Below are 24,980 nucleotides of genomic sequence, written 5' to 3' on the forward strand. Positions count from 1 at the left end.
GCTTGACTAAATATTACTTTTTTAACAGTAGGTGCGGCCTTTTTGGCTAATGCGTCTGAGAAATAAGTAGGTTCAGTAACTCTCCGTTGAGTTTCAGAAATATTGATGGTTGTTAAGAGTTTTTTAAGAGCATATTTGCTGGTTTGCTAGGACCCGGAAGTGGAAGTTGTGACGTCACACTTAACAAATGTACTTGAGATTTAATTAGGTTAGGTTCTCATTCACCCACTGCAGTAATAGCATTTTCTGTGTCGAGCTGCTCATTAGGCGCTTGTCTTTTATTGATGGAAAGAGTGCAGTGCAAAATGTTACTCAGTGTCCCTTTAAACTACAGAACATGGAGCTAATATTTTATTGACTAGGTTCAGGTGCAGGAGTACGCCTCAACCATTACCCATTTTCTTCACAACCGATCACTCCTGTCTTCACCTAACCACACCTCTAACTACCTATTTGTACCGGCCAAACCCAAGCAACGAACACTCAGCCTTGCTCATTTGGAAGAGGACCAAATGTATGAGACACAAGGAAAACAGTGTCGCCATGGAGACGAGCAGGTGACGTCCCACTCCCTGCAGTTACCGTGCTCATTGTTGAGAAATATCTTCATTTCATTCCATTAATTAGGTGAAATTTCATGCTGTGTGACTTAATACTGATATTGAACACTATGAGTTGCTACTAATGTATTCTTCTAATAACTTTAGAGAGCCTGTCATTAGCCTCTGTAGAACTTTTGAATGACAGTCCATTGAGTCTCCATTTGTCCAAACACCCACTGTGCAGTCAGCGTGTAATAGCCAATGAGAGAAATGGTCACCCGAAGTCCTGTGTCATTTTCTCTTACTTACTTTTCCACCATAAAAATAGAAAAAAATCAGCGCGTCATCCCATACGAACTTCAATCACACTCAGATGTACAACATAATTTCCCTGCAGTCTTAACTCAGCCTCTTTGTCTGATAGAGTTCCAGTCATTAATCCTTTTTTACTCTCGCTTGATTGTGAAGCTAAATGATGCATTGCGTTGGTTTCTTTTACATAATTACTCTCACAATATGCAGTGCTATTAGTTATTTGATTAGATTATTCATTCATCATGCGTCGTCTCCTAGCTGTTGACACTTCCTCGGATGTAGAAGCAAAGTGCACTCATACTTTCTATAACCAGCAGTGAGTTTGTGCTCATTTGCACAGTTATGTTTGTAGAGCACTTTCAAAACAGGTGGAAAATAGCATAGAGATATTTGTGGGCATGTTGCACTTAATTTACCATTTGAAATGAGCTGCATTACAGTTTTAGAGCCCCAAATCTGATACGTAAAGAGAGAATGCTGCGTGAGTAATCAATGGGTAAATGTCTCTGCTGCTAAGCCACATCCGTCAGTGCTTGTTTTGCACATGAGCAAACATTTAGTAAATGACCCTCTTAGTATTTTCTATGTACTTACTTTGGGTTAGGGCTGAAGGCTTGTTTGTTTGTGTCACATTTCTGTTAACGATTAGATCTGCATTTTGTATGTTTTGTATAATTGAGGGTGCTTTTAAACACGTCCCAGAGCATTAACATTTGATAGAAGACTGAATTATGTCACTAGAATAATAAGATTCACATGCATTTCAAAATATGTTTGTTGAGGTCTTAAAGGTGCATCATGCAACTTTTATGTGAAAAAAAAAGTTGACATTTGTGTTCATTTGACTTTGAAGTGACCCAGCGGCTGTGTGAGTGGTCAGCAATGTGCCTCTACTTTCCATCACAGTGGCCTCTAGGACGCTCCAGGATCAATTGTTTGGAAGGTTTTCTCTGTTCCTCAGAAAACCTACAAAACCATTGATCCTGTAGCCTTGTAAAGACCACTGTGATGGAAAGTAAAGGCGCCATGCTGACCTCTCATACAGCTGGGTCACTACAAGGTAAAATACGCACAAATATCAACTTTTTTTCTGCACAAAAAGTTGTATAATGCACTTTTAAAGAGACTAGACGCATGTTGGTCATAATACTCGCTACTGCCACCTCAGGTCTTGCGCGTAACTGCAGTCTCTATGTTAAACTTGTGTATGACGGCTCTTCGGACCCAAATTAACAACTTTTTGAGCGACAGTGCAGGATTTTAGAGAGAGTGGTAGCGAATAAGTCTGGGCTCATTCTACACATTAGGACATGGCTGGAACATGTAGGGCGAGGAAAATACTTAGTTTCAACATTTTTAAACTCCGTATACTATAGCCCCTTTAACTACGGACTTAGCAACTACGATGCTGTACATAAGACGCCATATCTCTTCATGACATATAATATAAAAAAATTTTTTAAGCCTTTGCATATTGTAAAATGTGACTGATCTATTTCGATTTGACTGGTCTTGCAGAGCTACATTTGTTTATATCGGGCTGTAAACATCCTTGTAACACTGCATGCAGCCCTCCTCGGCCCCACACAGGTGATGATCCGTTTTTGTGCTTGCCACTCACAACTTGTACCTTTGATTTTCTACCATCCGGCTACTCCATCCCCCTGGGCCTGGCCTTGGAGCTCTGAGAGGAGAACCCAGCAGAGCATGTCTAACTTACCCCGTCACCCGTACCTCCTGTACTCCTGTGTTTTTGCAGCATCCATAAGCCACATCCACACACCGCCACCATTGACCCTGAAAAAGCAGTCTGCCAATGTTGCGTTTTTCTCTCGTTTTTTTCACCCCCTCCCTCCTTCAGAAGTGATTTTAGCTCCAGAGCGAATTGGACCTGGCTCGCAGTAGGGGAGCCGAGGGACTATCAGAGCGGCTGTGACTGGGAGTAGCTTAGCTCATTTAGACACAGCAACCGGTGAAATGTAATGTTGAAAAGGCACGTTTTACGCTTGTTTTGGCGTATTATTGGAATGATTCAGAATCATCAGGTAAGGCATGAAATAAAATGAAAGAATTTGTACAGATTAATCAGACCCAAGGCCCTGCAGAGTTCGCATTAAGATAAAGGTGTGGTGTATCTATTAAGGACAGGGGTAGGAAGATTAGCAATAATGAAATGGTTATTATTAGTCATGTAGAAGTCGTTCAAACAAAAAAGAGAGAAGGAATTGTTTTCTAAAAAGACTAAACTACTAATCATCATATGCTTTTAAAAGATGCTTTGTCCCATCAAGGGCACACTATACTGTATATATATATATATATATATATATATATATATATATATATATATATATATATATATATATATATATATATATATATATATTGTCAAATTACCATTATTGGATTTGTTTTTCATATGGTACAGCTTTATTGACCAGATTCTTCCACTGATACTGCATGAATGTTACAACCTACTTCACTTACATTTGTCTACATTCTGTTTGCTCATTACTGTTGCATATTATAAATTATAGTTCCTTTCACTGTCCTTTGAACTCGTATAAAATAGTTGAAGTGCAGGAAAATGCGATGTGATCTGCTTTTAAACAACCTCTTTGGCGTATTAGGACAGGATGCAGTCGTTCCTTTGTCTACTCTTTGTATCAGGAGGAATAGGCTAAAAAGATGCTTGAGATATAGTTATTATTTTTTATATTTAGTTATTTGTGCATTATTCATTTTTATAATATCACAATGTTCAGGTTTATGTAAAGTTTGGCACGTAATGGTGTAATAAAAGTTATAACATTATTTAGTTACATATTAATGAACCCTCTTTGTAGTGGAAATACAGGTGAAACTCGGAAAATTAGAATATCTTTAGAAAGTGCATTCATTTCTGTTATTCATCTTAAAGAAGAACTTGTTTACCTTAATAAATCCTCTCATCTCCCCCTGGTGTCTCTGGCCAGAAAACCACACTTGCAACTTTCCTGCACCGGGTCGGAGGCTCAATACACACTAATGGAATCATGAAGAAGAAGCTAACAGGCTAACGGGCAAAGCTAACTGCGGGCTAGCACCACTTAAGCAGTATTTACAGCTAAGTTTGAGTGAAAAAGAAATCTCCATTGTGTAATTGGATAAACAATATCCCTCTCTCCCTTTGTCTTTTCTGTCAGCGTAGTATTTACTCTCACAGACAATTACTACTTACAACTTACTACGACAACTGTAGTGGCGCTTTTATACTTTTACTTTTACTTTACTTAGTTCTGCTTTAAACTGTGAAACTAATATATGATGGACTCATTACATGCAAAATGATAGATATGTATAGCCTTTATTTGTTATCATTTTGATTATTATGGCTCAGCTTATAAAAAGCCCAAGTTGAAAATGTCATGAAATTAGAATATTTTGAAAATGGACTGTAAGACCTAATCATAAAAATTAAAAGAAATAAAGGCTTGGCATGTGTCACTTTGCATGTAATGAGTCTATATCATATATTAGTTTCACATTTTAAGTTGAAGTACAGAAATAAATGAACTTTCCAATATTCCGAGTTCACCTGTATAGCCAACTTAAGTACATGCATAAACTACATGAACTTTGACGGCAGCGGAAAGGCAGTGAAAACACATTTTACATCAAGCGCCGTGTGAAATGCCACCCCATGCCAGGAATCGCCTCTGGGCCAGAGTGGACACATTTGATTTAGAGACATCACATAAAGCTTTCTTAAACCTTGCTGTTCTCAGCTGGTTTCCCATTATCTAACCATTGCATGTCTCTTTTCACTGCAGAAAACCTCCCTCCTATGCAGAGCATCTCCAGTGGGCTGAAGGAGACCATAAACCCCGGGGACATGGTTCAGGACGCAATCCACAACTTCTCCCCGGCCTATCAACAGTACACTCAGCAGTCCACGCAGGAAGTGGTCCCACCCACCATCGCCAACGGGAAGGCAACCTCAGGCAACAAGAACCCCCGCAAGTCAGACAAAATCATGCTGATCACCTCCGATGATGAGTTCTAGGCCTCACTCCAACTATAGTACATGGTTTTCTGGACCAAAGGGCTATAAAGCACATCCCGCTAAGTGCGTTTTCAATACTGGATAAATACAGACCGCTCGCTGTACTGCATCATCTGTGATAAAAGTGCACCTGGAAAAGGCTGAAGACCAACCTGCTGTAAATCTATCTTGGAGTCGTCACAACTCATCATGATCATTTTTGGTATTTGTTTATGGATTTGACATTGCTTTCTACAACAGTCCTTCTATGCCTTGGACTGAGAAAAATCCAGGCCAGTGTTTTTTTGTCCCTTGGGAAGCTCCCACATTGCATATGATAAAGGGTAACTCAATTTATAGAACGCTTTTCCTTCCTTCACAGGGCACAGAAAAATGCAGACTTCTTGTTGTATTTGCTGTAATGATAGTGCACCTTGGAGAGAATAAATGCAAAACAGCTATAAATGTTTCAATCTATCGTTGCGTTGTGACCACAAATCCCCATTTGAGATTTTTCCTGATACGTGCATCCATGCCTTGGACTGGTGCTTTGGTCCTTAGGGAATCCTGCTAATAGCACATGGTAAAGGGTAAATGATCTCAATATATATAACGCTCGCACCATTGTTTTTTTTGTGGTTGTATCCTTTATTCAACACACAGTGCTTACTGTAATGTCTGTATAAATTGCACACCAAGAAAGCCGTCAAAACATTTAAAGGGTTTTAATCTTTTACCGAATGATCTGACTCTTAATGTGTGTCTAATGCAGCGTATACGTTTTTAAACCATATGCTCACTCTCTGCTATATGCATCTCTCCAACAGGGAAACAGCCGTATACCGTGTCACATGAAGATGAAAGGTGGTTGTGTTGTGTGATCCTATATGGAGGAAAGCACTGTTTGTTGTACTGTAATGCACATAGGAATCCTGCACCAAAAAGGAAGACATCAAATACTCTTTCATCTCACTCAATCATCTGCTTCCTAATGTGTGATTTGCATACTTTTTGTACAGTTTTTGTCCTCAGATACTTTGTCTGAAGATACCCTCCTTTAGCCCAAACTTGGACTGAAAGAGCACACTGGCTTGTTGTGACCTCTTGTGGCTGGATGACCATTTATTTTTGGCTGCCACATTAAATAACCTGCCTTCTAGCAGAAAATCCTCAAACCTTTCTTCGCTTGGTCTTGTCTTGGAGATACTAACATGGACCTCATTTCTCTGATTTGGGCGTCTTCTCCTGCTGTGATGTCTGGAACTCAATCTCAGATGAGCTGAAAAGAGCCATCCCCTCTAAAAAAAAAAAAAAACGTATCAAGTGATTTATGCTTGTCTCCTGGTAAAAAGGCAGAGGGAGCCGGCAGTGGGTTGGGAATAACATTTCACGGACTGGTTTCGTTTTTGAAGTATTTGCTGAGCCTCCCTCCGTGTGATTTCCCTGACAAAAGATTGAGCTCTCAAAGACACATCCGCATTTAGAGCTGCACTTCAAACTGCAAACTAAAGCAACGCGAAGTTCTTTGTTCCTCTGCAGCAGGGACAAATTGGATAAACCTGTCTTCCTTCAAAGTGGGAGAGGTATTCTGTCATGTTCCTGTCATAATAAGTTAAAAAATGAGTAATTCGCTTTTACTAGACAGCTTTTTTAGTAACTCTTAGCTTTGCTGTTGTGCTTTTGGCAGCCTCTTTGTTCTTGTGATAACTATTCATAACGTAATCCACAGTTTAAGGGACTGTGCAATTGAAAAAATAACAAATAGTGTAAATTTTGTGAAGTGTTTTCTTTTTAAATTATGAACCAAGCTCTAGCTCAGGAAACAAACTATACAAAACAAGTACAGCTGCAAACATACATGGATTTTGATGTTGTTGATAAGGCACATCTTTTGATTAAAGGTGACAAGCTTTATGCTGTAGATTCAGTACATAAGGTTAAATATTTATTTGCTGTAATTGTGATCATGTTGGTTCACTTTGACTTAAACCAACAGCCTCAATAACCTTTGTAGCTATTTAACTGTTTTAAATGTATTGATGTAATTGATGCATTTCTCCTATGAGTACAGACCCAATGTCACTGATGATATTGTATGTAAGACATGCTCATTTAGGCCTCCTATAGCAGTGGTTCTCAACCTTCTGGAGTGGCGACCCCCATTTTAATATCAATGGGGTTCGGGACCCCTGCCCAGATGTCTATATCTTATTTAATCCCACGGTTAACCCCTGAGCCTAATCATAACCCGAATCCCTGAGCCCAATCATAACCCGAACCCCTGACCATTACCCGAACCCCTGACCCTAATCATAACCCGAACCCCTGACCCTAATCATTACCCGAACCCCTGACCCTAATCATTACCCGAACCCCTGACCCTAATCATAACCCGAACCCCTGACCATTACCCGAACCCCTGACCCTAATCATAACCCGAACCCCTGACCCTAATCATAACCCGAACCCCTGACCATTACCCGAACCCCTGACCCTAATCATAACCCGAACCCCTGAGCCTAATCATAACCCGAACCCCTGACCATTACCCGAACCCCTGACCCTAATCATAACCCGAACCCCTGACCCTAATCATAACCCGAACCCCTGACCCTAATCATAACCCGAACCCCTGACCCTAATCATAACCCGAACCCCTGAGCCTAATCATAACCCGAATCCCTGAGCCTAATCATAACCCGAACCCCTGACCATTACCCGAACCCCTGACCCTAATCATAACCCGAACCCCTGACCCTAATCATTACCCGAACCCCTGACCCTAATCATAACCCGAACCCCTGACCCTAATCATAACCCGAACCCCTGACCCTAATCATAACCCGAACCCCTGACCCTAATCATAACCCGAACCCCTGACCCTAATCATTACCCGAACCCCTGACCCTAATCATAACCCAAACCCCTGACCCTAATCATTACCCGAACCCCTGACCCTAATCATAACCCAAACCCCTGACCCTAATCATTACCCGAACCCCTGACCCTAATCATAACCCGAACCCCTGACCCTAATCATTACCCGAACCCCTGACCCTAATCATAACCCGAACCCCTGACCCTAATCATAACCCGAATCCCTGACCCTAATCATAACCTGAACCCCTGACCCTAATCATAACCCGAATCCCTGACCCTAATCATAACCTGAACCCCTGACCCTAATCATTACCCGAACCCCTGACCCTAATCATAACCCGAACCCCTGACCCTAATCATAACCCGAACCCCTGACCCTAATCATAACCCGAATCCCTGACCCTAATCATAACCTGAACCCCTGACCCTAATCATAACCCGAATCCCTGACCCTAATCATAACCCGAATCCCTGACCCTAATCATAACCTGAACCCCTGACCCTAATCATAACCCGAATCCCTGACCCTAATCATAACCTGAACCCCTGACCCTAATCATTACCCGAACCCCTGACCCTAATCATAACCCGAACCCCTGACCCTAATCATAACCCGAATCCCTGACCCTAATCATAACCTGAACCCCTGACCCTAATCATAACCCGAATCCCTGACCCTAATCATAACCTGAACCCCTGACCCTAATCATAACCCGAACCCCTGACCCTAATCATAACCTGAACCCCTGACCCTAATCATAACCCGAACCCCTGACCATGATCCCTGATCAAGGCAAGTAACAGGTTAAAGTAAGTCGTGTCAGAACAAAACCTCAGTGATTTTCTTATATTGAACCATATACTGGCGTGATATGGTTATTGTGTCATCCTATATTATAATAATGATAAATTGGCGATATAATGTGCAGCCCTACTTCTGTAAATTCATGCTCTACTGGGCTAGATTGTGTTATTTGACTTAAATTATATTTTTACAATGCTGCACATGTACAGCCGGCTAGTACTGTGGCTTTTGGGATTGTTTTGTGTAAATGTGGCATACTGTAGTTTCATTCTCTTTTGTGCCAATGATAGCTGCCTTTCTGAAAAGCAGAGATGAATGTACATTTGGGAACAAGGTCATTTTAACTTTTGTCCGCGTTCCACTCAATAAAACTGTTTGCTGAAATGACTTTGCACTTTTTTAGTAAAAACATTTAAAGGAGCAAAAAATAGACACAAGATGTGGATCGTCTTAAGTCAGAGACAGATTTATTTGTACATAAGGGTTGAAAAAAACATGTCAATAAATGTATGTAAAATAAAAATAATTTAGGTTTTTAATAAAATTACACAAATCAATGAAATAAATATAAAACATGAGTAATGACAAGTTGTGACGGGTACATTTTATGCTGCCTTATAACTACCCTTGTTTACAGTCACGCGATAAGCCTCAACGACGAGGGATTCCCATATCTTTGAAGTACATACTTAACATAGGACTGTTGGTTAGCATTTTAGTCAGCCCCAACCACAGAATACAATTAAATGCCCCAGTATATTTCTACTGTGGAGCTTCTACCTCTACAACCCTAAATAATAAGCTAACTTTACAATGTAGCTTGTAGAATAAAGAGCTTGAGTTTAAACAGCTTAGAATTTACAAACTACGGAGGCCTTCAAAGGACATATCAACCTCCAACTTGTGCTTTGTCGATAGCTTGAACAAAATTGCATTGTCAGTTCACACCTTGAACTTCAGTCATTACTCAACAGAGAAGTATTAATAATCTTAAATCTTTGTCCTTCCCTATAGCTGTATTGTGTGTGATCACCTTGAGAGAGGTTTGTCTTGTTAAGGCACAACAATATAAGTACATCTGTAATGCTTTAAGCTTCTGCTGAAAGAGTCGTTTACAGTAATAATAAGTGCTAAATACATTTTTCAGCTGTATGCATTTTGCTTACCACAAGTCACTGCTGTTTCCGAAAATATAGCTAAATGAATCGCGTTGATCTCAAAATGAAAAATGTAAACATGCTGTCTGTGTGTTATCTGTGTACTCTTAAGAACATTTAGAGACAGTCTTTTAGCAGCTTTTAGGCAACATCCTAATAAAAAAAAAAAAAAAAGGAAGTAATAGCAAAATCTCTTGAATTTACCAGTGAAAATCAAAAGGATAATTTTTAAATGATCGGGTTTATAGTTTCAAGTCAAAACTTTTTAACAAAGTTTGTCAGGTGAATGTATAGCACATGTTTGCAAAAAAAAAAAAATACAATGGTGTCTGTGTCCATTTTCCTTAACGAGGTGATATGAATCAAAAGAAAAAACGTGTTAGACTTGTTGGTGTGCGTCTAGTGTGGAGATGTTTAGAACATTGTGTCCATAACCTCTGTTAAAGTGGAACAGTTTGTGTTTTTTAGACAGAAATGTGAACACAGCTTTTGCAGGAAAAAAAAAAGACCAGCATTGACATCACTTGATTATATGATCACAGTCACACCACTCCCAAATAAATGACATAAATATAGAAAAATATGAACTGTATATTGTATAGGCATATAAAACTAAATACAGGATAAGGGAGAAAACAGGACGTATGAACATTGAAATAAGTGAAAATACAAAATGAGTCAAGACACAGCAATGGCCTGCTCCATCACAGCAGGTCAAACAGCAGCAGATCCCCATGAACAGGGTCAACAGTCGTGTCCTCTTCACCAGGAGAAGGTCCTGACTACAGTGTCTGTGTCCACCTCACACCAACAGGAATGGGTCCCAAATAAAAGACGTGATTTCAAGTGAATTTCAGAGTGAACTTTAAATGTCTGGAGTGAAGTGTGTGACAGCGCAGTCAGGAGCTCTCCTGCTGAAGAGCGTGTCAAAAGCAGTGGAGAGCTTGGTGTCAACCAACAGCCGCAGAAGCCTCTCTGTGACCTGATAAAGGAATGATCTTTGGACGGACTTTCAATGTAAAGTGTCAACGACAGCGGAGCAGTGTGCTTTGACTTTTGTGAGAAATGAAAAAGAGCTCAGGTTCATGTCTGTAATATACAGGAAATTTCACCAGTGAGAACCTCATCATTGAACATCCAATATGGACGAACCCAGTGGCATTAAAGAGAGGCACAGTGGTGCTGGTCAGACCTTCAGTCACTTCAGGTCAGACCTGAACTATATCACATATAAATATCACATGTCACAGCAGAACCTCTCTCCATCGTCACATTATACTGTCCCAACAGTTTTAAGTGCTTTCTGCATAAAACCTTTTTTCTCTGTTAAAGTTTCATGAGCCTGGCACAGATTCTGCAGACATACCCATATAACACTATTGTATCATAATGCATTAGATACTGTGTAATAGAGTTGTATGTCACTTTGTTCAAAGTGCTACCAGAGCTTATGGTTTCTTTTTCATCAGGACCATTACCGAAACCCAAGCATTTTCAGCTCAAGTGCGAACAAATGCCTTGCACAGATGAGCTCTAATGACTGCGTATTGAAGATGCATTAGTAAAGCTCTTTTTATAAAAATCAATGACACGGGAAACCACTGACTGTGAACAACCTCATTCTGTGCTTTTCACAGGCCAAGATGAGAAAAAAAGGCACAACTCCCTCTGTTACATTTCATTAACGACTTTCTATTCACGCCTCACATCTCACTATCTTTATCCATCAGAATCAGAAGCCGATCCCAGCGCCCTGCAGCTAAACACTGCTCCCTAATTTTTTCAGCATCAAAGTGCGGCGCTATCCAACATCCCCATAGAGAGCAATCAGCAGGCTGGGTCTCACTCCAACCACATACTTAGCGCCAAATTTGCAGCTTTTCTGAACACTTTTCCAAAAGAGTAATCAGTGAAAACATCTGGTTGTGTGTTTGGCTGAGTTTTAAAGGCAGCGGGGTTGAATCGCTCTCGTATAACGACAGTGAAGAAGCGTCCAGCCGACCACCGCTCATATAAAACAACACAGTCGGACGGCTTAAGGCAACAGCTGAGCTCTGGACACCCCACTTAAACTCGACACTTGCATGTGCTTACTCTTCCCTCTGTTTGGCAAATGCTCCGCTGTCTTACACTCAATTGTGCTTTCAAAGTATTCTAGCACTGTAAGGCAAGTAAGTATGATTTAAAAATCTGTGCTATCAGTCATGAGGCAAGGTCACATCGGGCCAGTGCGGAGTTGGTTTAGAAAGGGGCGTGGCCTGTGCTCCAGGGGCGGGGTCAGGAGGAAGGGGGAGGGATGCACAGTGCACAGACAGACAAACGTAGAGATAGAGACAGACTGGTGAATGCAGCATAACCTCACGAGGGACTGGCACCCACTGCGCCCTCAGTCTCTGCTGAGCTCCTCTCAGTTCAGGGCGAGCGGGTCCAGACTGAACCACACGGGACCAAGGACCAGGCGGAGATCGGGAGCCCAGCCCTACCAGCACTAGGACAGGGCGGAGAACGGGGCGGGGCTGGGGCTGCTGCTGCTGCCGTTGCTGTTGTGATTGGCCGATTTGACGATGGTGATGACGCTGGTGGTGGCGACCTTCCCCGGCGACAGGGGCCCGCGGGTGACTGTCCGGGCGAAGCACTGGAGCGCCTCGTACTTGGCTCGGAGGGCGTCCAGCTCCAGCCTCATGCTGGCGTTCTCGCGGGCCAGCTTGTCCACCTCCATCTGCAGCTCGATCTTCTGCCTCTCCAGCTCCTCCTTCTGCGTCACCCGCTTGATCCGGCAGCTGGCCGCATAGCCCCGGTTCTTCAGGGTGCGCCTGCGCTGCTTTAGCCGCACCACGTCATCCTTGGTCAGCCCGCGCAGGTGCTGGTTGAGCTCGCGCACAGACATGGCAACCAGCTCGTCATCGCTGAGGACAGGGGCATTCTCTCCCACCTCCCTCTTGACCTGCACAGGAACAATTGGAAAGTCAAGGCACTGAGAGACTTTATGAGGTGAAGAATAAAATCTAAAATGTCAAACACTACATGAAACAGAAGCACTTTACGACACAGTAAATGCATGGTGAGGCTGGAAATAGCATTGTACTAAATGTAATAACATGGTTACAGTCATGGTAACACAATACACACCTAGAAACCAAACCCGGAATAAAGACTGTACCTCTCATTATCTCTAGTTACCTGGCCTTTTCCATCCTTTTACAATCTTAACATTGTTCCCTAAAGGTTGAGAAAAGTGTGACTAAAATAATTTGCTAAAAAATACTTTGCAGAAGTAGTTATGAGTTCTCAATTTATGTAACTCATGGGAAAAAGCTGATTTTGAGTGTGCTTATCCTGGTCTTGGTGCTCCCACAAGCTTGACATAATATTCTCATGTTGACAGAATAATAGTTTCCTTGTATAACAATTTAAAATTACTGTTTCTTCACAAAACTAATAGAGAATAGATAGGCGAGACCGGGGCTATTCGTCACATTGCTTTATTATAGCCACACTAGAGCGCGCTGTACAATGGTACTGATATATAATATGTGTATTGATGTTCTTCTTCTCTTCCAATAATAATTTTCTCATCTGGACTGAAGACATGAGGAAAGGACACATTTGAATTGTTTTTATGCCTTTTCCCAAACTTTAATGATTGGGTTTATGTTTCTGTAGTGAGAGCTTTCCTTTAGTCAGTGCCTTAAACAAAAGGCACTGATCTGAAAGACTCAGATGTTAGCTTCGATTTGAGCCGTTTTAGAGCTAGCATGCTAAAGCCGTTAGTTAGCTATCTTACATTGTTGGTAAAGTGGACACTCAGGGTTATTTGTCACAAAAACTGAGGGGTTTTGTGTCTAATGTTTTTGTCATCACTTTATTTTAACATTATATTTTACAGAAGCCGTATGTTTGGGTCATTTTGGTGAATTTGTACATTTTACACCTCATAGAGCATTTTTCAAAGAAATCAACAGTGAGTTCAAATGAGTGTTATGAACATTGCGACAAAAAAGTTACAAAGGTTTATCAAATTTCAAGTTGAAATAAAAAAAAACTCCATTAAAAACAATCGTGACAACCAACCCCACGCCTTGTGACAACTTGCCCCGCATATGGGGCACATTGTCACAGTCGATTTTGTTGTGTTTGGCGGTTAATAACTATTTATTGCAATATGATGCGAGGTCTCCTTCAAGTCAAGGGTCCAAGCTTTCATTTAATGCAGCTCTGACTCTTGTGGGATTTTTTTGTTGATGTGCAGTGAACTCTAGAAAAAAAAAAAGTGAGACAAATGGCCCCAGTCTCCCATATAAACATCTGCACAGAGAAGGAAGTAAATCATTAATTTATTAGTCGGCATTAAATGATATGTCCACGTGACGATAAGCATCAAAGCAACGTTCGCTAATCATTTGACTACATCCCCTTGTATAATTACTTGCTAAATTTCCTAATGCCCTGCAGCGAGGAAGTCAGATAAAAAAAGAATATTGTGACGTCAAGCAGCAGAGCAGTGTGATCAAAAGCAGAAGTTGAAATGAATGCCCCCTTTTGTGGAGTGAGCCTACCTTTAATGCTTTGTTCGGCTTGAAATGAGTCGTCATTCCCTGCATGCAGAAATCTGTCCAGGAACTCACAGAAGCCACTGAAAGACAAAAAAACAAAGAAATAATGCCCATATGTTTTAAATAAGTGTAATGACTTTGAGTGTTTGTGCCGCGATAGCCAGCAGAGGGCAGCACACCACCATCAATACATCAGCTCGCCGGCTCTTTACTATGTAGTTCACCAGGCCAAAGCGGGATTACGTGTGTTTGTTGCGGAGACATTGACATTTGAGCTTTCTGTCAAGGGAAGTATAAAGCCCCTTATTGTATCATTCCATGCTTTGAAGACATGGCCAAAAAGAGAGGCGAGAAACAGCGAATGTCCCGCGACTGTAAAGATGCTCTGGGAGGGAGGGATGTGAGGACTGGCTCAACCACCACGAGCCCACTGTCATGGAAACGGCATGACCAATGGGCGTGGGAGTCTGAGTCACATGGCCAGCAAAAGGGTAAACAAGCCCCATTCATAATCACAACACAAGCCTACGCGCGGCTTCAAGCGGGTATACCAGTCTGCGCAGCCTGTCTATGTGCGCAGACTGGCGTTTGACTCCGCAATTTATCAAACCTTTCAAGGCCAAAGTCGATCACTGCGCTGTTTGTTTGCCTTATCTGATAACGTGAATTAGTGCATTAAAAATAGCGCCCGAGAAGCCCGCCAATTGCATGACTGAGCCTTAACATTTACGCTGAACTTTGCGCAGCCGCATGTGGAAAATTCCTGGCGATAGAGTGTCACAGAGGCATACTTTCCTTTACAGTCACCGATGTATTTTTACGTGCAGACAATGCTCTTCCCTCTTCGTGTCGATTATGGGCCGAGAGTTTGGCCGCTGTTGGATCCCCTTACGCACCGGGCTTTCCTGGGACGCCCGCTCCATGCCCTTATTTAACTCGCCTGGTGGTTATATTTAGCCCGCTGTGCTGACAAGAAATTCTGCCAACCCAACAATTTAAGTGAGTGTGCGATAAGTGATAGCCCGAGTCAATGCCCTCCACTGCGCGGTTTGAGCTGCAGCTTCAAGGGGCCATGTTGGGTGGGATCTTTGAGACATGGAACACAGTGTAGTTACTGTACAAAAAAAGTGATATTGTTTTGAAAAAAGGTTTTACAATTTGGACCAAGCGGACGTGCTCGTTTGTCTGGTGCTTTTGTTGGTATGGCTTGCACTGATGTGTAGATAATATGGTACATGCATAAGAGGAAATCTGTAGTGGTTGGCAGTCACCTCAAGATGTGCATTATGACTCAAAATAATGGGGTTGAATGAGTGCATTTGAACCTTAAAGAGAGATTTGATCAACCGCAGCAGTGGGTCTCAAAACGTTTCAGACACGAGTACAACCTCATAAAAGATCTGACCTTCCAACCACCAAGATCAAGATAAAGTCAGGACTGAAGTGGGTCTTAAATGCACTTTTCAAAATGATGTCTCAATGAGAAAAACACCTAATTTCCATGCATCTCTTTATTGCAGATGACCCACCACTTGGAGAAGCCGAAGTACAACAGTGGTACCCAACATGGACAAGGTTTCTAGCACCACTGAACTGGAGTCTTCCCACAGATCTGATGTTTTGGTGTTGTTTTATAAGGGGTGCTGAAAGTAATAATAATAAGCATTAGTAATCTTTTTAGGGTTAGGTTTAGGGTAGGCCATGAATAAGCATGTTATTCATGGTAGTTTAGCATGGTAGTCAATGAGAGGCATTTACAAGCAGATAAATGGCCTACTAGTATGGTAATAGATATTAGTATAATAAGCATATTTACAAGCATATTATTCATGCATGATTAACTCCTTATTAATACATAGTGAGCACCCCTTAAAGGTGCATTTTGCAACTTGTGTAAAAAAAAAAAAAGTCGATATTTGTATGTATTTGACCTTGTCGTGACCCAGTGGCAGTGAGTGGTCAGCATGGAGCCTTTACTTTTAATCACAGTGGTCTCTAAGACACTCAAGGATCAATTGTTTGGAAGGTTTTCACTGATGGACCCTCTCACTAGAAAACTTACAAAACAACTGATCCTGGAGCATTATCGAGACCACTGTGATCAAAAGTAAAGGCGCCATGCTGAGCACTCATACAGCCGCGTTGTCACTACAAGATAAAATACGCACAAATATCAACTTTTATTTCCAAATACAAAGTTGCATAATGCCTCTTTAAAATAAAGCATAATCAAAGTTTTAAATAAAGATATGAGATACGGGACAAAATCTATGCCAAATCACTTCATTTACTTATAGGAAGCTAAAAAACATATTTTGGTGCAGAACATTAGACATTACAGACAGTATATTACCAATAGAGCAGAGCCCACAATAAAGTGTGTTGCAACAGAAAGAACCGCAGCTCTAAACAAACTGTCAAAGTGCTATTGATAGTGGGAAAAACCACAACTGAAACTATAAGTGGCAACGAAAGACTCTTGCTACTACACAGTATTAGCAATTATGGAGAGTGAAAATCAACCTTGCAGTTGTATCTAAAAGTCACCTTTACAACGGTAGCACCTGTACTGCATTCAAATGAGAACACTTTTTTGGGATGCCTCACCTTTTATGCAATTGCTTTGACGCGTTTATGTGACGGGCCAATTACCGTGTTGGTACAGTAGTGCTGTTGCCATGAGGACAAATATGCAGAGTGTTATGAATACTAGTCAACAGGGTTTCAGTCTGAGCCTCCTAAGTACCTCACATGACCCCACTTCAAAACAACCACACTATCGCTTCTCCCAGCGTCCTGTTATAGCACACATTTGGATTTGACCGTCCTGTAATTGGATTGTTTTTGCAACCAGTTTGAGAACCTGTGAAAACAAAACAGATGAACACACAGCTGCTGAAGCAGAAACCACGTAAACATCTGCAGTGAAAGACGTCCTTCGCACACTTTCCATAACTCCAAACATTATGAAACAAGCGGCCTCAATGTGATTTTTAGGTATAACACGACAGAAAACAAAGCATTCCTCATTGACAACCAAACAAATCCAATTCCAATCCAAATCAAGTTTAATAATAATAATTTTTCCATACTTTTAATTTTATAGTAGCAATATGTATCCAAAGGCTGTGATTATATAAGCAGCTGAAGAAACTGAAGAGAGAGAAAAATGAACTGTAACATAGTAGTATATCGCAAACTATTTAGGCGACACAGTATTCTCAGCAGACAACAAAACACCCTGTCTCGAATGGGTCTTGTCATGTTTAACACATGCCAACTAGGGCAACACAATATATCGGAAAAAACATATTGTATCGCGATTTTAGGTGACGCGATATCCGTATTGAAAGAAGCCACAATATATCGCAACATCACTGAAGCCTTCATCGGACTGAGATTGTCTTTTTTTTTTGCAAAGTCTGCCAAAAACAAACAATGCGTTGAACTTTTAAATATGCTAAAGCAGTACTAAGTAACTAATGCCCCTAGAGGCCATAAGCGCAACTGCAGGTGTCGTAGCAAGTTTTAACTTATTAATTGTCCGTGAGAGTAAATACTACACTGCCAGAAAAGACGAACGGAGAGTTGGATATTGTACATCCAATTACACAAAGGAAACATATTTTTCCCTCAAACTTGGCTGTAAATATTATTTAAAGTGGTGCTAGCCCGCAGTTAGCTTTGCCCGTTTTCCTGTTAGCTTCTTCTTCGTGATTCCATTTGTGTGTATTGGTGACTCCGGTCCGGTGGCAGTCAAGTTGCAATTGTAGTTTTCTGGACACCAGGGGGAGGTGAAAGACCCTCCAATTATCGCATTGACCCTTGTATTACTCCAAGAGGGACTACGAAAAGGATTTATTATGGTAATCAAGCTACTTAGTATTGTTTTAAAGTTCAGTTTTAGTTAAATATTCACTAATTTAGTTCAATTTTAGTCTGGTTTTGGTCCTGATATAGTCCTTTTTTATAACGCAATAATATCGTTATCGCGATATTGCACAGCCGTCACATATCGCAAGTTACTTCACTATCGTTCAGCTGTAATTCCAACCCTGTAGTTTAGACCTCTACAAACATGTTCTAAATTCCTGTGATTCTTGTATTAGTTTAGCTAATACAGTTCCTTTTCAGTCATAACTCAAACATATAGTAAATCTAATTACAACCAAGAGATGTTGCTTCAAAGGATAAGGTTCGAACTACTGGATATTCTTGATTTGTTGTCAGTATCCTAACTTTGCGGAGGGCTTCTCATAATTCACTCGAGGTGAAAACATGGAATTCCTCGGTAGCAGTTGGGTTTAAACAAGTCCTGCTTCACAGGGGGTCCCTGCCTGGGTCGACGCCGCGCAAAGATCACGGAAAAGTGGTGTGGGGCCTCCCTGTCTTCATACAAGAGGCCCATAGCTTGAACCAAGGGGGCAGGTTGTTTGACTCAAATTCTTCAGGCATGTGCTTATGTTTTTGCAAATAGTTCAGGGGAAGTTTTTTTCCCCCTCATCAATCTCCTGAGAGGAAAAACAAACTATTTGCATTGGGTAGAGCACTGAATATGGGCCCTTGTTGCACATATAGATTTCATAACAATCATTTCTACGCGGCAGAGATAACAGTTCTTTTAGGTTTTTTTTTTTTTGGTTTTCCAAAACAGTAAGAGAAGGAGTCTGGGAAAATACCTCCAGGAAAAGCCGCAGATGGCGAGTAGAAGGAACAAAACCCCACATTCCTGAGGGAGCGCACACATGTGAAGAGCCACACACATGCAAATCTACCATAGGGGGGAAAGCGGGCAGAGGGGAGATGTCCTGGGATGCACTCAAACCGCGGGGGGAGGCGGGGCTCAGACGATCAAGCTTGTAAAACAACGGCTGCAAATTTCACAAAATGTCTGGAATTCGAAATTGTCTCAGTATGCCGTTCACTTGTCCAAACAAATCAAACAGCAGTGCAGCGTGCGCACAAAAGGGGGATCTTAGTTGTTGGTGTATCAGTGCTGTCTAGAAAGATTGGTACAGTGCCCTTTTCATTGCAGACTTGCAACAATATTTTTGGCAAAAGCAAGCGAAAAGGCTACTGTTTAGGAAAGGTTATTACTTTCATTAAAGTGTATCAGTGCAGTGTATAGAAAGCGACGGGTGCGCATCGGTGCCCTTTCCAAGGCAAACTGAACTTGACAATATAAGACAATTTAAGTGCTTAGCTTGCAGACCTTTCATAAACATTGCATGGGCCACTGAGAAAGCATTTATTAACATTTAAATTTATTTCTTTGTATTTTGCTTTGCCATGTTGACAGGTTTTAATGCTTTCGAAAATATGTCTTATTTAAAAAGGACTATGAGGTTTAAAAATGTTAAAATTATGTATTGTGTCATACACAAGCTTAATATACAGACTGCATTTACGCATAAGACCAGAGGTGGCAGTAGTGAGTATAAAATGACCAACTTGCATCTAGTCTCTTTAAGTCACCCAAATGTACAATAATCAGCTTAGTTTTGGGCCATTACATTTTTCTTAGTCATAACAGTGGTATTACAGTAGTAGTAGGTGGCGAAACAAGCTCAGACATTCTGTTGACGTTCAAAAGCATAATTTGTCTACAAGTTTGTGCAGAAATGTTTAATGTTTTACATGCTGTTATGCAAGGGAGTGCTGTCAAAATTAATTTTGTTGTGATTGATTTTGCAATGACAAGACCAGTTCTATCCAAATTCAAGCAATTTGAATGGCTGTATCTACAGCAAATCAATAATACAATTGTTTCACTAGTACCTCTTCAAATTCAGTCGTCTCTCAAATGTTGAAGCCCCTGAACATGATTAAAATGAGCCCTGTGAGACGAATTTTGATTTGAAATTTCATAGCTCTTTCCCAAAATCGTTCATCCCTACTTTGTGCATTTCGGCTCTTTGTAATAACAATTTGTGCAGTTCATGATGAAGTAAATGAGAAGCCGTTATTTAAATTACAATCATGCATATTTTACATTTTGCATCATTCTGTCCACTGGAACGTAAGCATAGGTTTGTAACATGTGTGTTAGCTTTAACTTTGATCAATCGCTTGTGTCTTTGGGTTCAGGGATCTGGTCAAGTTCAAGGCCACAGCTCACTGCTCCAGGAGGCAACAGAGGGGCCTCCAACCTTTTCACTAAAATAAACAAGCTATCAAAGCCTCCAGTCCCAGTGACAAATGCAGCACTGGCTTGACTGGGGGCCCCTAAATGTTTTGCCTCTTATTCTGCAAGAGCTCAAAGCCTTTTAGCAGCCCTCGCATTCTCTCTGTGCTTTTCTTGCATTTTTCTCAGGGAAGTCGGAGAGAGAGTGGATTCTTTCCTAGCTGCTTTCCCCGAGCGCAGCACATTTGGTGGGATATTCTGCCGAAGGAAATGGAGAGCATAGCTGAGCGGTGAGTCAGGCTGTTTACTGGTAGAAAAGCGGCCGACCAGCGGCAGGGAATCACACCCTCCTGATCTGACGTTTCCTGGAAAATCCCGTCGTTTCACTGGGAGGAAGGAAAAGTACAGAGGAGAAAACCTTGGGCCTGGCTGGCATGACCGCCACTGCTCCGACGCAGGAAGGGAGGAGGACTCAGCGAATATCTGAGTAAAAAAGGCTTTCTCCTAAAACCGCAGACGCTGGGCTTCAAAGAATGTCAAGAAAGGCATACCTGGAACACTAAAGCCATGAAAAATGAGGCAAACCCCTTAAGCATTATAATGAACACAATTACTGTTCAATCACACACACTGTCATCCATACTCAATGACACGGTCTTGCTCAAGGACCCAACGGCAGTCAGAGCCAGGGACGTTTCCAAGAGCACGCGACCATTACACAAAACAAAACCATGTGTAAACTTGTTTTGAGTCAATATGGATCAAAATCGTGAGTCAGACTCCATCAAAATAAGTCATTTTAAACCTCAAACCCCAAAAGTGTGCCAACACAATGTGAAACTTCAAATTGTCCATCACTAAAAGGGTAAGTGGTAAAGTGGGTAAAGTACCCGCCACTACAGCACTCCTTGTATAACGTCACCTCTTATCTCTGGCCTCTCTAACATGGTAAATATTTAGTTACTACCCTACTGCAAAACACTTGAGTTGATACAGTCCCTAAGTGCTATTTTTTTTCATGTTAAGTCACCAACATATTCTCAGCGGTGCATAAATCCCCTTCAAAGCCAAATCCACCATGTTTTTCTTCCATAAAAAGGGGCAAAACACACTGTTCCTTATGACTCATCACATCACAAACCGCAGCTATTCAACTTTCACAACAGGCCACCACAAAAACACTATACGCTTTCCTACGTCACTGCCGACTGACCAACGCACATTAGCAATGGATTTTTAACTACAAAGCTCACGACTTCTGCAGAATTTTCCCTCAGTATTGTGCCTTGTCACTATGAGACTGCATAGCAAGGGCGGCTCGGCATGATTCAGTCAGACGCTTGTGCTTCTCCTTCCAAAAAGAAGACATCATCGGCTTTTTATGATCGAGCCACATGGTAACCTCATGACAGGGGAGTGCTCCTGTCGTCCGCTCCCACTCAGCTTCTGCAAAATAGCAACTCAACACGAAAAACAGGCGTCGAAATAGGCTAGTCATTCTGAAACTTACACTTTGAGTTCCATAGTAATTAATTATAACAGGATTTATGTAATAAACACTCAATTTAATGCCTGTGTTTTTATCTTAGTTTTACACCATTGCATTGAGAATTGACTTTACAATTTTGTGCATTATATTTATTTACTTCATACTCAGTAGTGATAATAGAATAGAATTCTTTATTTGTCATTACACACAAGTATAATGAAAGTAAGCAGCATTTGTAGCCACAGCTGCCTCGGGGGGAGATTGATGGAAACGAGACTGCCAATATGCGCCGTCGGCACTCCTGACCACCAACAACCACTCACTTACACAACATTCACCCAGTGGTCTTAACCAGTGTTTGTATTACAAAAATAACAAGTTACAAAAATGTATAACTTTTTTCAGTAACTAAGGAATATAACATATTACTTAAACAAAATACAAGAATATATTAGTCATTACATTTCAAGTAACAAGTGCATTTATGAACGAAAAAATGCCTGACTCCCCCCCAAATATAATGCAGCATGCCAAAAGTTGGAGGTTGGTGTATAAGACCTGCAGTCTGTAGTTAATGTCGTCAAAACAAAACACGAGAGAATGGGGGAAAGTGAAGGAAAAGGACATTTCTGACTGTACTTTTCCTCGGTGGCTTTATTACTATATTTTCAGTTTATATTTTGCCAAAAGTATCTCAAAGCAGTGTAACTCAGCTACATTTTTCAAACAATAATATGTAATACAAACATATTACATTTTTAAAGCTGTAATCACTAATATCGAATATATTACCATTTTTAACTAACTTGCTCAACACTTGTCTCAACAGGTGGATCGCAAGACCACTTTCAGATTACCATTGGATTTGGGCAATGACCCTTGAGTTTTGATCGTCCTTTTGATCAATGTTTAAACCAACACAACTGTGTTCTAAAATGTTAGTGACATAAGATGAGGGAGATCGATGAGGGAGATCACAAAAAGAGAAATCAGGGAAAACTAGGCTTTATTGCTGCATGATCTCAATATGATTAATGTAACCAGGTTAAATGTTCACTTAAATGAGCGGAATTAAATAGACTAAATTAGTATTAAACAAGGATTGAAAGCAGTTTTAAACAAGCCCTGGTCTAAGCCAGGAATAAACCAGAAACTGTATTTAATATGATCTAAAGCAGAACCAAACCATGACTAACCTCGAGGGTAAACACAAACACATTTCAGATAAGAAACAGAAGATGAACAGATGTTCTGGTAATAAACCAGGTCCCGACCAGCTATTATACAGACAACCAAACCAGATCTGCATCTGCTTAGATGAATAGGAAATACAGCTGGCAAACCAAAAATAATAAAAAAGGAAAATAAAAAACACCACCAAGGCTGCAAGAGGCAGTTTGAGAACCACTGCCCTCCTTCAGAGTCAATGGCTATCTAATTGGAAGACATTACTCACTGAGTGGCTAATATTTTCCATGTATCTCGCTCAGTGGACTTAAAAGGTCAGTGTAAGCACTTGAATAAATGACAATGCCATGGCAGCCAATATTACACCAGTAAATAAAACATGTAGCATCAAAGCAGTCAATGGCACTCTGAGGACACGCACCCTTATCTATGGCGAGGACATGAAGATGAATGCGAAGTGGAATAATAGCCAAACAAGTCGATAAGATAAAGCTTTTCTTCCTGGGGAGTGATTTATAGTTAGTGGAAGTGTGCGCCTCCCCTGGGTGATCGTTTCTCCTCGGGACAGACCCGGTCAGCCCTGGTGGTCCCACTTCCCTCGGTGCCCTTTGTCCCACATGTCTCTCAAATGCGCACCACGTGTTAATGTTAAAACAGAAGTCGGCTGGTGGTAAGTCGCTTCTAAACACGACCCACAACAAATCGAGCGTTAAACCGAGCGGAAGGGGCTTTCAAGGGTGTAGAGACGTGTTAATGTTGGAGAAAGTAGTTGTTTACAAATTAATATATTCCATCCAAAGCCAATGCTAATGAGTTAGAAAAAACGCGAATTCGGCTAGCAACAATCACATACAAGCACGTTTCGTAACGGCGCGAAGTCATAAAATTGTTCAAACATCGACACATTTCATAATTTTATCATGTAATTATTATCGTGTATTAAAACAACGAATACTGCCATAAAATAATAATAAAAAAAATATTAATATCGAAAAAGAAAAATATTACTGTCGGTGGATTAGGCGTGGTTTGCCTTTAAACATGCCTACAACTCTAAATTAAGGTTAAATTAGCAATACATTTATATTTTGTATGATGAACATAGAAATCATTATTAGCTTTTAAAATAGTGATAAATGCATTGGTTCCCATGGTCACATATGGCGCACTCGATCCGCCGTTAGCGTGTGTTATGTTACTTACTCCAATTCAACACGTGTCCTCACTTCTCAAAGTATTTACAAAGTCAACATTTTTCATCGATAACTTCCATCACAGCGAATTGTGTATAATAAGAGCACATGGCCAGTATTAAGCCTGTATCAATGCGCCGATCTGTCACCGTGAGAACTTGAGCAATCTATTCAGGAATGCCAAAACATCTTCTCAAAAAAAAAAAAAAAGGGAAAAAAAAAAAGACATCCTTACCTATTACGGGTCTCGTATCTGAAGAGGAATGCAGAAAAGTAGTCGTGTTAGTTTTCCCTTTTTCAGAGCGCGGCAAAAGTTGACACAGTTTGTACAAGCGTCCGGCAACAGGCAGCGGTGTATCCTCGGACTAAATTAAACTACAAAACAACAACAATGTACTGCATTCCACGCTCTGCTTCCGCAAGCACTCACGTCACCGGCTCCTCGTGACCGCCCCCTCCATTCATGAAAATAACTTTGTGCTGACGTCAGTCTGGGGAGGGGGGCAGAGCAGGCCAGAAATAGAAGATAGATATGCTGGCCGCTGCTTCTGCTTACTTTACAAAACTAATCTGGACAAAGTCGATGTTGCCTGTTGCCAAAATTAGACAAAAAGTTGGCTCCTGTGGGGAGAGTCATAAGAAAAGTGAAGAAAGTGAAGTCATGGGGTGAAGAGACAGAGCCCGGTCTTCTGTCCCCCTCCTACACGCTC

The 24,980-nt window shown here is 41.1% G+C and overlaps 2 protein-coding genes across 2 annotated transcripts in view; one reads left to right on the forward strand and one right to left on the reverse strand.

Moving 5' to 3' along the window:
- The window catches only part of tmem184a (transmembrane protein 184a), a 34,544-nt gene extending 29,175 nt beyond the window's left edge, over positions 1-5,369 (forward strand). The window contains exon 9 of the mRNA XM_079564521.1: positions 4,670-5,369. Coding sequence (XP_079420647.1) covers positions 4,670-4,902 — 233 coding nt within the window. The 3' untranslated portion in view covers positions 4,903-5,369. The remainder of the gene's footprint in view (positions 1-4,669) is intronic.
- Positions 5,370-9,007: 3,638 nt separating this feature from the next.
- Positions 9,008-24,627, reverse strand: mafk (v-maf avian musculoaponeurotic fibrosarcoma oncogene homolog K). The gene is made up of 3 exons (XM_079565485.1): positions 24,506-24,627; positions 14,280-14,356; positions 9,008-12,667 (listed from the first exon to the last, which is right to left on the reverse strand). Exons 2-3 carry the CDS (start codon positions 14,322-14,324, stop codon positions 12,212-12,214), a joined length of 501 nt encoding a protein of 166 aa, XP_079421611.1. The 5' UTR covers positions 14,325-14,356; positions 24,506-24,627; the 3' UTR covers positions 9,008-12,211.
- Positions 24,628-24,980: the final 353 nt, after the last annotated feature.

The sequence above is a fragment of the Gobius niger genome (genome assembly GCF_951799975.1).
Source record: "Gobius niger genome assembly, chromosome: 10".
In the NCBI taxonomy this organism is placed as follows: Eukaryota; Metazoa; Chordata; class Actinopteri; order Gobiiformes; family Gobiidae; genus Gobius; species Gobius niger.

Coding starts and splice junctions, on each gene's coding strand:
- mafk (XM_079565485.1), bottom strand. CDS start 14,324: ATGCAGGGAATGACGACTCATTTCAAGCCGAACAAAGCATTAAAG. Junction 12,668..14,279: donor AGCCGAACAAAGCATTAAAG/GTAGGCTCACTC, acceptor GTTCCTGTGCAG/GTCAAGAGGGAGGTGGGAGA.